General features: G+C 42.0%; 1 protein-coding gene across 2 annotated transcripts in view; it reads left to right on the plus strand.

Moving 5' to 3' along the window:
• mtmr14 (myotubularin related protein 14) overlaps nucleotides 1-17100 on the plus strand; it is a 135610-nt gene that overhangs the window by 97178 nt on the left and 21332 nt on the right. Inside the window, exons 14-18 of one of the 2 annotated variants that reach the window (XM_084316735.1) lie at nucleotides 1038-1108; nucleotides 1987-2045; nucleotides 2972-3101; nucleotides 4696-4875; nucleotides 6497-6682. In XM_084316735.1, coding sequence (XP_084172861.1) covers nucleotides 1038-1108; nucleotides 1987-2045; nucleotides 2972-3101; nucleotides 4696-4875; nucleotides 6497-6682 — 626 coding nt within the window. The remainder of the gene's footprint in view (nucleotides 1-1037; nucleotides 1109-1986; nucleotides 2046-2971; nucleotides 3102-4695; nucleotides 4876-6496; nucleotides 6683-17100) is intronic. The other variant, XM_084316736.1, reaches the window with a different exon arrangement.

Raw genomic sequence — 17100 nt, forward strand, 5'->3', positions numbered from 1 at the left:
AAAGCCAAATTGTATTTTTTATTTTGTTGTTAATAAATGTCTCGTTGTAATTCCTTATATACCTAATGTCTTCTTCTTGAAGCGGATTCAGCATTTTTTTGCTCTGATTTGACTTCAGTTTAATTGCATTGTTACTGTTCACATGTGTGGTGCCGTCAGTCATATATAAGTAAAGATAAAGTTTGAATGACTTACTGAACTGGTGTTTTAATTTGTTATTTCAGCACCAGGCGCTGTCCACCGACTTTTTTCATGTTGAGCAAGCACTACATTGCACCTCGCTGCCTACCTGTTATTCACTCTCAACATGGATAAAACAAAGTATAATAAGTAGGGATGCTCGATATTGGCTTTTTTACCGATACCGATATACCGATATTGTCCAACTCTTAATTTCCGATACCAATATCAACAGATATCAACTGATACCGATATATGCAGGGTCCCGTCCCCCCCCCAAAAACGGAATAATTTCAGGTAATTAACATTACATATCTCTTGTTGTGGAATTAACACAACATTATGCATACTTTTGACAATAAATTAAATCAGAATTTGTTCTTACTTGCTTGCCTGGATAAATAAAGGTTATAGAAATGTAAAAAAAAAGAAAGAAAACCGATACAGATATTTTCCGATATCACATTTTAATGCCAATATCGGCTGATAATATCGGACATCCCTAATAATAAGCATTCTTTAGGTGGTGGTAGTTTCTCTATTTGGACATATAGCCTAGCCTAGTTGGTCTAAAAAAAATTTGGTGGTGGTAGTTTCTCTATTTGGACATATAGCCTAGCCTAGTTGGTCTAAAAAAAACTTTATTTTTTTAAATTCATTTTTCCCCCTAAATAATCGGAGGGGCCAGATATTATTGCTGGCGGGTCAATTCTGGCCCGCGGGCCGCCTATTGCTGACCTGTGCCCTAGTGAGTGTGGATGTCCAGTGTGTTCTAACTAAGGGGCAGTGTTCTGTCGTGGATGGATGTTTCCTTTTTTTTCTGTCTCGCATCATAATGTCTTTCTCTTCTCCCCTAGATTTTCTTTTTTTGCTTCAATTTTTTGAAGCACATTGTCTCAGAGAAGTTCTCTGCTGTAAAGAAACAGAGGTACGGCTTTTCTTTCTTCCTTTATTTCTCTTTTCGCTCAAACTTTAATCTCTCTCTTCTGTCTCCCCCCTCTCTCTTCCCTCTCTCTCTCACAATAAATTATGCACTTTCATTTTTGTTCCCATTTTTCTCTAGTGTTTTCTTCTATTATTTCTTCGTTTTTAATAATATTGTATTTGTTTTGAAGGCTTCCTTATCACACCTCGTAAAAGAACAACAACAACCACCACTTAAATATCATTCAGTTATGATTCAGCACATGCCACTTATGCTCCTCAGCCACTGCTTAATTTGTTTTTGTATTTTTATTTTAATAATTATTTGTGTTGCCTTTCCCCCACATTTTCTACCTAATTGAATTGCTATGCCAATTCCCTGTGTGTGTCACAGTCCTGGTTGTTGCACTGCCCTACTGTCGGTCTGGGGAGGGTGTAGATTACCACATCCTGCCCTACTGTCGGTCTGGGGAGGGTGTAGACTACCACATCCTGCCCTACTGTCGGTCTGGGGAGGGTGTAGTAGACTACCACATGCAGCCTCCAATACATGTGGAGTCAACAGCAGTTTTTTTCACCTGACAGCTCTGTTTCACTGGGAGAGCATAACACGCGTAGAGGTTGACGTTATCTCCCCCAGATCCCCTCCATGCCGAACAGGCCGGCTGAAGGCCGACCAGTAGGAGTTCACACATCGCAGTAAATAACCGGCTTTCATGGTCCGAGAACAACCGTGGAGGGAAAAGATTTGCTAGCGTTCTCTCCTCATTCTTTGCATCATCCCCACTCTCTCCCTCTCTCTTTCTTTCTCTGTGTCTCGCTCTCTCATTGTGTTTGCTGCTCTGTATTATTTCACCATCCCCATTTTCTCTTTATTGACAGAAGGAAAAGCGCCCATTTCAAAGACGGTGATTTCACCGTAGACGAACTCTGCCAGTTAAGTAAGTTGGCCTCACGCCAGGGTATCGTCCCTCCGCCGTCCCTCCCCCATCCCTCCCCTGCCCACCACACTTTACCTGACATCACATCAGAAGCGCACTGAGCAGCAGCAGTGACAGCCCCCTAAAGGCCCCCGGCTCATTCGTAGGACTCAGCAGAGCAAGGTGGTATGTGGCTTACGACTACTGCGGTAACGATGATATGATAATAATGATGGCTGTGACAGGAAATAATGACTGATAACTATGTTAGGTTCTTGAGAAGTCTGGAATTTGAGGCGCATAATTGTCTCTGCCATGGGGACAATCTCCACTGGTGGTGTAACAGAAAAATGTATTGTATACATATCATTATATACACACACATATAGTTATTCTATGCAGTGTATATATATATATAATGATATATATATAATAAATTTGTCTGTGTATATATATTTATATATATACACCGTAAAAGATTGCCAGGGCTTCTTACTTATTTGCTTCAATCATATATTTGGGATAGGCATCTATAATTTATTTTGTACAAAACTCTTACCCAGCAAAGATGGGAAATACTATCAAATAGTTTATTTAAACCAGTAAGTATGAATATTACCTATATAAAAATGAAACTATCAAATAACATATCAATTACAAATCATTTGATCTCGCTCCGAGAGAGTGCGCATTCTCACTCTAGTGCCAACCTCACGCACAGCGAGAGCATTTGGGAGGAATGGAGAGATGGTCTACGAATGTTTCACTCAGGCATGCTGTATTTTGTCATGCAGGCATGCTATATTTTGTGTAGTTGGCTAACATTATGTACTACTAGCTACTACTCGGGGGCGACACTGGCTCGGGAGGTAGAGCAGCCGTCTGGAGTCGTGGCAATGTGAACAGCTTGTTCCTCTAACATGCTTCTCTCTCTGTGGTTGGTACAGAGGCGAGGGAGAGTCGGGAGAGTCGTGGCAGTGTGAACAGCCTGAGTAGCGACTTCTCTCTGATCACGGAAGAGTTTGGGGGCAACGATGCCGTGGACCTGTTCTCCAGCCAACCACAGCCCCCCCCCTGGTCAGGACAGATCTTACTCCTACATCACAATTAGGGTTTAGAATAATTCATATTTACATTTACATTTAGTCATTTAGCTGACGCTTTTATCCAAAGCGACTTACAAGTTCTGTACGACAAGTCAGGAAGGGCACAACTCTATCAGCTGAGTAACAATGTTCATCAAAGTGTTGAGTGCTACAGTGTAGGTTAGTTTATTAGGACACACGTGCATGATAGTAAGGTTAGTTAGGGTTAGATTTTTTTATTTTTTTATTATTATTTTTATTTCAGATAATAAATAAATAAAATGTCGGATAATAAATGAATATAAAATATAAATAAATGTATTATAAGTTGTGAGAGGTTTTAATGACAATTTCTTGATTCATTCACATAATATATCAATTATACAGTATATAACATATTTTAAAATATACATCTGATGTTCATTCCTAGATGATTAGATATTCTAGCAATTCCTTTATGAGAATAGATCAGGTATGATTTCGTTGTTTCTTTAAACAAAACTTCATATTTATATTTGAAGCAGCCTAAAAAATGTACTTGGCCCAAGAATTCCCCTATAATTGTAATTATCAGACCATGAAAATTCAAGGACGTAGTGTGGAAAGGATCTTTAGTTTCTTAACTCATAAGGTTGACTCCACTGTAATGTTATATCAACAATTTCATAGTTTTAGTGTTTGTCTTATTTGATAAATGACACAAACTAAGGTTTGTGACGACACTAACCCTAGAAATGCTGGAAAGTGAAGTTAAAACATGTTTACTTGGGAATGAACCCCCTCCCCTGGCTAGACGAAGACGATTACATTAATCTAAGTACATTTAATTACATTTCCTTCGCTAGACAAAGACGATATAGTTCATTTAAAGGGGTCCTATTGTAAAAATTTTCTTTTTCTGTGTGTTGCATTGTTTTTACAGAATGAGGTGTTCTGACACTGAGATATTCTTTTTAAATACTGTACGCATTGTGCCTTTTCTGCAGTTTAGCTGTGATGAGGCGAGAACCCTCCTTGAAACGAGCCATTCACAATCACTGTAGTTAATAACGTGCATGTGAAGAGATCTTGATAATATGCGTGTGTACAAGATGAACAAGATAATTATTCTCTTTTCTAACAAATGTTATATGTTTCTGACAAAAGATTTTATGACAATATTGCTGTGCTATTAGCTGTACTTCGAGTCATATTTGATCTTCAACGTCTAATCTGAAAGTTGGATCAGAATTCCGTTTGACGGTACATGCTCGCGCACCAATACTAGCTGTACGATAATTATTGTATTTGTACAATAAAAGCAGCTCGCTCGTTGACTGAAACTGAGAGGTATATAGGCTGCTAGAATGCATAATCTGAGTGTTTTCTTTTAAGCAAACACTTCAAAGAGATGTTTAGAGGACCTCAAAGACCTATATTAACTTCTTGAAAAGGAAAGAAATATGTCCCCTTTAAGTTAATTTCCTTCTTTGAATTGAAGGCATATGTATGTATGTACTGATAAATGACTAAATGTACTGATACATATACATGACTAAATGTACTGATACATGACTAAATGTACTGATGCATGACTGTTTCTCCAGGAGGAAAGGCTCCATCTCTTCCCCACAGACGGTAGTGTGGAACAAGCCCTCTGTTCTTGACGAGCGCTTCTCCCATCCACTCAGCGAGGGCAAGTCCTCCAGCTCCTCTTCCTCCAACCAATCAGAGATGGGCTTCATGCGCACTGGCAGTAGCAGCCCATTGGCTGTCCCTGGGAGAAGGTGGGCATTGGTCTCATTAAAACTGAACAGCGACGGCAGTGATGTTTAGAACCTGTGATCAGTCTTAAAAAAAAGGAATTATTCTTTTAAAACTAGACAAATAGTTATTAAATATACATGTTTCTTGTGTAGTGTGGAGTTGTTATTGAATGACTTTAAAGGGAAACACAGCACTCATTGTGCATAGAAACGACTACCCCTCAACAACATTATTGATGAATAGGATATAGGCATAGTATGACTTTAACCCCTAAAGTCAAACCCGTAAAGGTCACATATTATACTACCTTTAAACAAATGAATATAGGTCACATGAATGATGAATGAACAGATGATGCCACAGATGATGAATATTAAGGAACATTATTGTAAATATGCCAGTTTAGCCAGATTGGCAAATTTTCAACTGTAGTCTCTGGGGCAGGTGTTAGGAGCACTACAATAATTAATGCACAGTACAATAATTTAAACACAGTAGGAATCAGTAGGTTACAAGCCTGCTGATAAAATACATTACAATACATTAAAATACATTACAACCCCTCAGTGAAAATGGTCACACACAAGGTTTTAAATTTAATTTAAATTAAATGTATCTTTCATACTCCCTGAGCCGTGTTGGCAGACTGTCTTGTCTGTCTGTCTGTCTGTTGAGACGAGGTTGTCTCTGAACTCTCTTCCTGCCTTAATCTCTTCATCGCTGCGCAGGCCAATCTGTCTACACTTCATACTCACTGTGTACTCGTCTTTTTAGTGGTTAGCTCATTGCATGGTGGAAATCCGGTAATATCTTGCATTTCTGCTTGGTGAGCAAGGGTCTATCCTATCACTAACCTTGCATACTAACGTGCACCCAAGGCCCTACTGAGCCAATCTGTGTGATATAATATAGTTTGTACATGTGTGTGTACAGAGGAGTTTGTGTTCTGGCTTGTCTGGGTAGTTTCCTAGTAATGGATTGTAATTAGAATCTGTCTTATGTTTGTGTGTGTATGTTGTTCGATGGGTGGTTGCCAAAGGGATTTTGGATGTTTTAGCAAGATTCTCTCTGTCGGTAGTAATTGTATATACTGTTTATTGTGTGTGGTGTCTTTGCTTGTGTGTGCGTGCCTGCGTGTGTGTCTGTGTGAGCATGTCTCAGTGGTCCACTCAAGGCCATTGATTTCCTTAATTTGCATGAAATGAGATCCTGCGGGTCCTGAGAGATATCGCATCCATGTATTGATGTGGTGTTATGTCAGAGGGCAGGTCACACAATACCTTAATTGATGGCTTCATTCTCAAGGCGTTATTTATAGTGAGATCACAACCCCAAAGCCACAGAGCCCCCCCACTGACCTCATGACCCCAATGCCCTCCAAAACCTATCCATCTATATCCATCTATATCCATCTATCCATCTATCTATCTATCTATCTATCTGTCTATCTGTCTATCTGTCTATCTGTCTATCTGTCTATCTGTCTATCTGTCTATCTGTCTATCTGTCTATCTGTCTGTCTGTCTGTCTGTCTGTCTGTCTATCTATCCATCCCACTTTCTCTATCTCTCTTTCCAAATTCTCCATCTCTGTATCTTTCCATCCATCTATCCTTCCTTCCCTCCCCCCCCCCTCTCTTAGAGCGTCGGACTATGGCAGGTCTGGCTCCTCCCTCTCGACGGAGTATGGCAGCTGGCAGATCGTGTCGGGTTGCGGCAGCATCCATGACCACGCCCACTTCCTGCTGCCCTCCACCTCCGCTGCCAACGACCCTGCCTCCTCGCCCCTCCCCTTCAGCTTCCAGGACGAGGGGCCCAGCGGACGCATGTGAGTCTCGCTCCCGACTCACCCCGCTCACCCCACCTAGGGTTGGGTCTCATTGGAAAGGTTCCAAATACTGGGAACCCCATACTTCAAATTCGATAGCGGTTCTGAAACCTTTGTTGAATGAAGAAGAATGAAGAGTACATGATTGTATTTGACATATTGGTTTTCTAAATGGAACCATTTTATTTGATATCCTCAGTAAAAATGTATAAATTAGTAGGATATTGTCCATACATTTTTATCTGTACTAGAAATCAGTGTGATACCGGTAGGGTACATTTTTGGATACTCAACCCTAACCCTCAACCCCCCCAATCAACCCTTTTCTCTTTGTTTCCTCTATTTATTTATTCACCTGACCTTTCTTGGATTTTTCATTGTTTATTCACTTCCCCATCTTCCCCTTGCAAACATACGGCTCAGTGGGGGGGCTACGGCCTCCTGGTGTGTGTGTGCTTGCATACGAGTCTGTGTGTGTCATTGTCTGCTGCAGGCTGTTAGCTAGCACTATGGGATGTGTTGATGCGGACACATGGACTTGTGTGTGTTTGTGAGAGAGAGTTTTATAGGTACAGGCATTATAGGACGTAATGAGGGATACCTTTGAGTGACTAGGTTTTCCCCCAGTTAAGTGTGTTCTGATGGGGGGGCCCAGCATGGCCTGGTGGCAGACTGATGGCAGCATTAATGTAGGCTCCTATAGACGAAATCACAGATGGTATCATGGAATTGAGCAAAACATTTAAAAAAGGTACAAAATAACAGATTCCACAGTATTGTCCACAGACCGTAAAGTGTCTTAAAATGGACAGTTAATGCTATGTGATACTTTGGCCTGTTTGACCTTCAAGATTGATCTTAACTCATTCAGCGCCAATGACGAAAAAAGTTGGGTTAACTCGCCATCGCTTGAGCGCCAATCACGAGAAAAGTCGGGTTTTAATCGTTATTTCTTTTATTCGCTATTGCCATTCATAATTCATCGGGGCAGGCTGTGCATACTGTTCTGAATGTGTCTGAGCTGGTAGATGGTCAATACTGCCCTCTAACGCCTTCGGCCGCTATTGCACTCCATTAGAAACAATGTAGTTTCTTTTCTGGGCCGATCTGAGCCGTGCGGGCGGGGTTTAAATACTCCGGCACGACGAGCATTTACAACGATACATCTACGAGGTTTCCCCCCCCCCCCCTCCTTCATATGCAATGCCGGACAACGTGAGACGGACCTCCGCGACCAGTATTTGGAATGGCGATCAGATAATTGGACTTTTTTTTGCATTACATCAGAGACAAGGTAAGAACACTATATATCAAATCTTGCGTTGATCTGATATTTTTTTCTCCCGCGATCGAAGCTGTCTGTGTGGACTCTGTTGTGCTGTTTACTGTTGGTGGCAGGGGGGGGGGGGGGGGTGAGCACCGCGCTCCAGGGCCCATTTCATTCTTGCATGAGGAAGGATAATAACGATAATCTAGCCTTGATTTCAGGAAGATTCGATAATCAGGCGAAAAATGACAACGTGATGAGTGGATTTCACAAAAACGCTATTATTGCATCTTTTCCTGGGATTACTAAGAATCACCCAAACTATACTCAATACGGTATAAAACGGAAAATGTACGGATGAAAATACAATCTCTTTTTTGCATGTTGACCAGAAGCAACTCACTGACAATCGACGGTGTTATTAGATCCATAGCTATAATATAAAATATATTTTAAGCACTCGCAAGTTTCACAGTCTCCCCATTGACTTACAGCGATGGCGTTCTACCCAGAAGGTAGACAGCGACCCCTGCCGCTGAATGAGTTAAGTATCAATCACAGTACTATTCTACATGTCTTAAGCATAAGCGAGAGCAGGTGAAACCATTTGTTGTGTTGTGGACGTTTAATTTAATTATAGCTTGTCACAAAACATTTGGAAATTGCAAGTTTCTATGTGTGGTTGTGGGGGATGAGGAATACAGAAGTATAGCCTTTGGCGATGCTCTGTCGGGCCTCTACTGCAACTGTCTTCAGTTCCTGCTTGTTCTTGGGGCATTTTCCCTTCAGTTTTGTCTTCAGCAAGTGAAATGCATGCTAAATTGGATTCAGGTAAGGCAATTGACTTGGCCATTGGCCATTCCACTTCTTTGCCTTAAAAAACTCTGGTTGCTTTCGCAATATGCTTCGAGTCATTGTCCATCTGCACTGTGAAGCGCTGTCCAATGAGTTCTGAAGCATTTGGCTGAATATGAGCAGATAATATTGTTCGAAACATTTCTGAATTCATCCTGCTGCTTTTGTCAGCAGTTACATCATCAATAAATACAAGGGAACCAGTTCCATTAGCAGCCATACATGCCCACACCATAACACTACCACCACCATGCTTCACTGATGAGGTGGTATGCTTTGGGTCATGAGCAGTTCCTTTCCTTCTCCATACTCTTCTCTTCCCATCATTCTGGTTCAATTCAAGTTGATCTTTGTCCCATCTGTCCATAGGATGTTGTTCCAGAACTGTACAGGTTTTTTTTAGATGTTTTTTGGCAAACTATAATCTGGTCTTCCTGTTTTTTAGGCTCACCAATGGTTTACATCTTGTGGTGGTGAACCCTCTGCATTCACTCTGGTGAAATATTCTCTTGATTGTTGACTTTGATACAGTTACGCCCACCTACTTGAGAGTGTTCTTGATGTGACCAACTGTTTTTAAGGGAAATAATTAGGGATGTCCGATATTATCGGCCTACCGATATTATCGGCCGATATCGGCATTAAAATGTGATATCGGAAAATATCTATCGTTTTCAAAAAAAAATAAAAAATGTTACATTTCTATAACCTTTATTTACCCAGGCAAGTAAGAACAAATTCTGATTTTATTTATTGTCAAAAGTATGCATAATGTTGTGTTAATTCCACAACAACAGATATGTAATGTTAATTACCTGAAATTATTCCATTTTTGGGGGGGGGGAAACCCTGCATATATCTGTATCGGTTGATATCGGTATCGGAAATTAAGAGTTGGACAATATCGGTATATCGGTATCGGTAAAAAAGACAATATCGAGCATCCCTAGAAATAATTCTTCTGTCATCCACCACAGTTGTTTTATGTGGTCTTCCGGGTCTTTTGGTATTGCTGACCTCACCAGTGCATTCTTTCTTTTTAAGAACTACCGTACTTTTCAGACTATAAGCCGCGGCTTTTCCCCCCATTTTTCGACCCTGCGGCTTATATAACGGTGCGGCTAATCTATGGATGAACTGGGCTCGCTCCCTCAGCTCTGTGACCGTCAGATCAGACTCGTAAATCTGCTGCAGCAGTGCACGCCTTGCCCCTCCTCCTCCGCCTCACAGTCGAGCCCTCCTCCCCCTCACAGTCGAGTGCATAGCCAGCAACCAGCCAGACGTTAGCTCCCGGGACGATTAGCCACGTTAGTTTGCCAGCAACCAGCCAGGCAGCGCCGTTTGCTCCCAAGACGAGTAGCTACGTTAGTTAGCCAGCAACCAGCCAGGCAGCGCCGTTTGCTCCCGGGACGAATAGCCACGTTAGTTAGCCAGCAACCAGCCAGGCAGAGACGTTAGCTCCCGGGACGAGTAGCCACGTTAGTTAGCCAGCAACCAGCCAGGCAGAGACGTTAGCTCCCGGGACGAATAGCCACGTTAGTTAGCCAGCAACCAGCCAGGCAGAGACGTTTGCTCCCGGGACGAGTAGCTACGTTAGTTAGCCAGCAACCAGCCAGGCAGCACCGTTTGCTCCCGGGACGAATAGCCACGGTAGTTAGCCAGCAACCAGCCAGGCAGAGACGTTAGCTCCCGGGACGAGTAGCCACGTTAGTTAGCCAGCAACCAGCCAGGCAGAGACGTTAGCTCCCGGGGACGAGTATCTACGTTAGTTAGCCAGCAACCAGCCAGGCAGCGCCGTTTGCTCCCGGGACGATTAGCCACGTTAGTTAGCCAGCAACCAGCCAGGCAGCGCCGTTTGCTCCCGGGACGAATAGCCACGGTAGTTAGCCAGCAACCAGCCAGGCAGAGACGTTAGCTCCCGGGACGAGTAGCCACGTTAGTTAGCCAGCAACCAGCCAGGTACAGCTCCCGGGACGATTGCTACCTAGTGTTGGCTCTATCGTTCCGTGAGCTAACATTAGTAGCTACCTAGTGTTGGCTAAGTAGCTATCGTTACTGTTTAAACAAAAATGTTAATAAATGGGAGCTTCCTCAAACAGCCATCTCTTTCCCGACAATCCCCTCTGTGCACGAACCCTTACGTTATGGTAATTAAACATTAAAACACCTGCGGCTTATAGTCCAGTGCGGCTTATATATGTACACATCATTCAATTTAGCTGCTGCGGCTTATATTCAGGTGCGGTGTATAGTGCGAAAAGTACGGTATGTACCAAACAGTTGATTTGGCCACACCTAATGTTTCTGCCATCTCTCTGAGATCTCTGGGATTTGTTTAGATTTTTCGAGGTTTTTGCCAAATGATTGCTTGCTTCACTGAAGGTGACAGCTCTTTGGACCTCATATTAAGAGTTGACAGCAAAAGATTACAAATGCAAATACAAACTTGAAATGAACTCTAGAGCTTTTATCTGCTCCTTGTAAATTACATAATGAGGGAATAACACACACCTGGCCATGGAACAGCTGAGCAGCCAATAGTCCACTTTTTCAGCTGAGCAGCCACTTTTGATCCCCGCTTTAGCTGCAACGTCCCGCATGTGGGACGTTTTTAGGACGATTTGCCCACCGGCAATTTGGTGACCCCTAGTGGCTTGGGTGTGCATATTTTGTAATAGAACATATATATCGAATTGAAGGCTTATTTGTTGCCCATCGATGGCGACAAAATCCGACAAAATCTGTTCAGCGGTTCTCGAGTTACATGCCGGTATTTGAGGCTTGTGCAAAGTACACGGTATTGTGCAAAATACCACTCCCGACTCTTGGGGCTCTAGTTCCGTCAATCTAGATCCGATCTCGAAAATGATTGTGGAGGGTTGTAGCCAATGAGTGTGGCTTTCCAATGATACCCCACCTGGGGATGTATGAATCGGGGATCTGGTGAAAGACTAACAAGCGAAAACAGGAAGAGAAAAACAGCCGAATGAATTGAAGTCTATGAGAAAACTCAGTTTTTCTTTTGTACACAGTTGACCAAAATCACTCCTAATCACTCATTTCTGAATGGATCTTTATGAAATGTGGACATGTACTACATAAGGCTTCAGGCTATGTGTCCGTATGGATTTGTAAGCCATACCACCTTCTGGGGAAATACTACCTCTGCACTACTAACTACTACAGGAAAACTCGAGTAATACGTTTTTCTACAACTCAAGTTCAGACCAATGTTACTCTATTACGTTAGCACTAAAATAGAATTTTCTTTCTGGAATCAGAAACTTCAGAATGTCAAAAGAGACCAGGCTCATGCATGTGCTATAAGTATAAAGTATGTTGTTTTGGTTTGCAAAAAAAGTATGGAGTCCTCAAAAATGAAAACTAAAAAGGCCACTTTTGGGGCCGCAGGTTAAGATGTTTTAACACATTCGGGGCCATTGGGATTAGAAGTGCCCCACTCTATGAGGCCAGCTTTTCATTACACGTTTTCACTGTGCGTGAGGTTGTTTGTAGACCTAAATATATATTTTATATTATTGCTGTGTCCATTGTCAATTGACAGTATAAACCTTCCTTTCAATATGCCATTAAAGAAATAACTTTCATCAATACGTTCCCGTTTTATAGCGTCGTCAATATGAACGTTATATCGGAATGGTCTGGGGTCATTCCTGCAAAGCTAGTTATAGGGCGCTAAGCTAATAACGTTAAATCGATTGGCGTTTCGGCCCTACACAAGCTAGAGTTAAAAATCTAAATGCATACGATCTGTATCATGTTCCACCATGAATGCATGAAAGGGGGGGGGGGCGGGGGAAGTCGTTTCTGATTATTGATTACCAATAACGGCATTAGTTATTGCAACATCATACGCTCACCGGGTGGATGGCTATGAGAACAAGGCCCGATCAGGCTGAAATTGACGTCAAATCTCTCTTACCTGTGGCCGGTTGGATTCCAAAAAGAATTTCCCAGTTATTTGATCGCCATCTGGTAGATCGATATGTCCATTGGCTGATGCTATATTCCTTTACTGCATACTGAATTCGGCGTCGCAAAAAGTATTCGAGGTGATCTGGTGAAGCCATAGATTTAGGCTAACAGAAAAGCTAACCCGGAGCGGAAAAAAAAGTGACACCCGGTCTGCAACAGGGGAAACTGCATTCTCGAGACAGCGCCAATACCAGGATCTGGCCGGTACTGCACTTTCGGAGTCCCAATATGCTTTTTCCAGCCAAAATACAGCTCTGTGACAACATCCGGGATATTAAAATGGAATAAAAACAAAAACAATCTTAACACGTATATATACGTGGTTGGCCGTCAAGCGCTGGCTCCCAATCACGTATATATACGTGGTTGGCCCCGAATCGATTAAGAGGGAGGCTCATATATAAATTGTTGTAATTCCTACACTGTTACTTTCTACCCAAGCTCCTAGCTCCATTCTACCTGTGGCAATTAGGGGTGCACCGATATATCGGTTGGGTATCGGTATCGGCCGATAAGTGCCTTGTTGACTGCCATAAGCTCAAATTTGCCGATGGCAGTGGCCGATAAATATCCGTAAATTTGTGTCTCGTCAATCTGGTCCACACGTTCAAACTTTGAAAAAAGTTTCAGTCAAGGGACGTGCACAACCCCGCCCCCACACGCTACTGCATCAAAGTTACTTAACACATTGCCCGCCGGGGGTTATGCCCATCTCATGCCCCTCTCTGCCAGCGCCTATGGAGATGTTTACCTTCTTTGCAGGGCTATAACTTTTTAAATTGTATTGCTATATTGACATTACTAATATGGCCCATTCAAACATCGATTATCTATCTTTCAGGATGTGGGAACGTTATACTTTTTCATTCATACATTATTGTGTTAATACCTTCTAGAATATAAGTATGTTTTTAATCTTTTCTGCTGTAATTCCAAAAACGCTAGTTATAGGCCCAAACGCATTATATAGATTATCGATTGCCGTTTCCCCTCCATACACGCTACACCAAAAAACTCAAATGTATATGATCAGTATACATTATGCCTCATCATGCGCGGAGGAAAGGGGGGGGGGGGGTCGTTTATAATTCCCCGATCATCAGTAACTGCTTTATGTAGGTTGGGTGGATATATTGATCAGATGGTTTGCAAACAAGGAAATGCACAATCGGGTTGAAAATAACGTTATATTCCTCTTACCGTGGGCCAATGAGACTGGCGGTGAAAGATCCCAATTATACGACGCCGATCGCCTAGGTCCATTTCCGGTTTGTATGGCGCAATAAACGCCAAAATCATATCGATTATTAAGTTTAGAAAGCGATCCATTATGTACATAGTGTCTGTCGGGAGTCCCGTAACGAGATGTGACTGCCGGAAGATTTTCATCGATGCACTGATGGCTAGGGCTGTCTTAAATACTTCGAAGCTTCGAAGCTTCGTTCGATGGCACAAGCTTCGAAAAAAAAAAAATCGAAGTTAAAAAAAAAAAAAATAATATTAAATAAAAATATTTACATTTTTTTTTTTTTTTACTTCGATTTGTGTGTGTGTGTGTGTGTGTGTGTGTGTGTGTGTGTGTGTGTGTGTGTGTGTGTGTGTGTGTGAACTACCCATCCCAGTTAGGACAGCCGAATCCCGTCCAATCTTTCGCCGTCGACTAAAGACTCACTTCTTCAACCATTATCTGAAATTAGGGATGCCCCGATCACGTTTTTTGCCACCGATACCGATCACCGATCGTCGTGAGCCATATCGGCCGATACCGATCCGATACCGATCGTTTTTGATTAAAAAGAAATGAAAAATTATTTTATATAAAAAGTTTTTTTTTTTTTTTTTTTTTTATAAAATATATATATTATATAATTAGACTTGTACTTGTATTATCTGCGAGACATCGCCACCACGCAACAAGCTCCACTGTCTGTGTGTACTCTAGTAGCCTCCAGCTACGGCCAGGATTCTCCGGAGCTGCACCTGGACCTATACTCGAGTAGCCTCGAGCAGAGCTACGGCCAGGATTCTCCGGCGCTGCACCTGGACCCTATTGGCATAACGTTACTTAACTGTGCTCAGCAAGCCCTCAGCTCGAATACGCATCGAATCAGTGTTATAAGACATTGATATCAGGAGCTATCTGTAGCTACTGCTAGCCGGATATATAACGTTAATACAACGCCTCAGTGAATTATTTAGTTCAATGGGACATTTCGTTTTGAACGGTGAACTAACTTGCGCTAACGTGAGCTAACAGGTAGCATACACGTCTCTACTAGACTTTGTGGAGCGTTTGTTGATGTCAGGAGCTATCGGTAGCTGGCCGACTAGATGTTATAAGACATTGATAAGACATTGATATAATACATTGATATCAGGAGCTATCTGTAGCTACTGCTAGCCCGCTAGATGACGTTAAGACAACTATTTAGTTCAATCGGACATTTCGTTTTGAACGGTGAACTAACGTCAGCTAACCCAAGCTAACGGAGATATCAACATGGACCACTAGACTTCTGGGGCATTTGTTGATATCCGGAGCTATCAGTAGCTAGCCGGCTAAATACCGTTAGACAATGCCTACTAAAAGTGAATAGTTGACTGGGTAATTTTGTTTAAACAGTAACGATAGCTAGGTAGCTAACGTTAGCTCAGGTCGAATGCACTATCTAGACTCAGCAGAGGAGGTCCGCCTCCTCTGTGTTTACAAACTCTACACGGGTACGGGCGGGGCTAGGGAGGAGGAGCAGTTTGCAGGTCCTGTGCGTCTGAGACAAGCGAGTGAGATATCCACTTGATCAGTTTCCGCGATCGGCGAATATGACTTATCGGAATTCCCCGATCGCATATTTATACTGATTATCGGCCGATAACGATCGGTGGCCGATCGATCGGGGCATCCCTATCTGAAATGATAAAAAAATAAAAATCTAACCGTGACTAACCTTACTGTCATGCACTTGTCCTAATAAACTAACCTACACTGTAACACGCAACACTTGATGAACATTGTTACTCAGCTGATAGAGTTGTACCCTTCTTGCTGTCTTGTCGTACAGAACTTGTAAGTCGCTTTGGATAAAAGCGTCAGCTAAATGACTAAATGTAAGTGTGTGTGTGTGTGTGTGTGTGTGTGTGTGTGTGTGTGGGCGCGCCTTGTAGAATTCCACACATAAGAAAGAAAGATACTGGGATGAATAAACAAAATAGGAAATAAAATGTAGAAATGCATGCAATACATAAATAAATATGAATCTCCATATATGAAATATAACATTTAGATAAGGTGCTACTGAGATGTTTTGGTGAGTTCTTTGTTTTTTTGTGGAAGTTGCCCTTCTTAAAAATGCATGAACATTCACTGATAATTGGTCTGTAGTGGAGTCTACAAGGTCTACATTGCCGGACCATGTAGAATCCGGACCTTGTAGACTGACATAATTCTGTGCATAGTTTAGTCTACACAGGCCATATTTCAAATAATCAAAATCTTACTTCATTCATCTTAAACATTCTTGATTTGGGGGATTGGTAGTTCCCATGAAATCTGAAGTTGTTCAAACGACAACAGCGATCCACCTTGAATTAAATCACACAGCCGAGTGAAACCTTGTTGTCACGAAAGGGGCTACTTAATTAATTAATCCAACCCACTTTATTTATAGAGCACATTTAAAAACAACAACGTTTACGAAAGTGCTGTACAAGTCCCACAACATAAGATAAAAAAAAAAAATAAATAAATAATAAAAATTCGATTGCCAAAAAAAGCTTCGAAGGTCAGCCCTACTGATGGCACATCCTGTTTGCGAGTGTAACTCGCCCGACCATCCACCAGGCGGCGGTATTGAGCCGTCGTTGCAGTCACATCTAAGGTCCAGCTGCAGGACCCGGGGTGGGTATATGAATTATGAATGCCATGGCGAAAATGTTTTATATTGATCTCAAAAACGCTGTACAGCGATCCTGGCAGACAACGCATGGCGGCCAATAACGCTGGACAGCGTTTTTGCCGCTGGATGTGTTAACAAATGCATTCGTTTTGTGGCATTAATGTTATATAGTTACATGTTCAATAACATCAGCATATTATTTACCCGACCATAGCAAGCATTACTCATTCATATCCACTTCCTTCCTTTGCTCAGAGAGCCCGTACTGAATTGTACCCATTCTGCAATCTGTTAATAAAGTTTTCAATCAGACAAATGTATAGAAAAGCTTTTATTATAACATTCGTTGCAGTAAAATCATTATGCCTTGTTTAGTACTCCTGCGGAGCGTTGGTAGTCTACCCGTG

This window comes from Notolepis coatsorum (assembly GCF_963971535.1).
Source record: "Notolepis coatsorum genome assembly, chromosome: 6".
Classification (NCBI taxonomy): Eukaryota; Metazoa; Chordata; class Actinopteri; order Aulopiformes; family Paralepididae; genus Notolepis; species Notolepis coatsorum.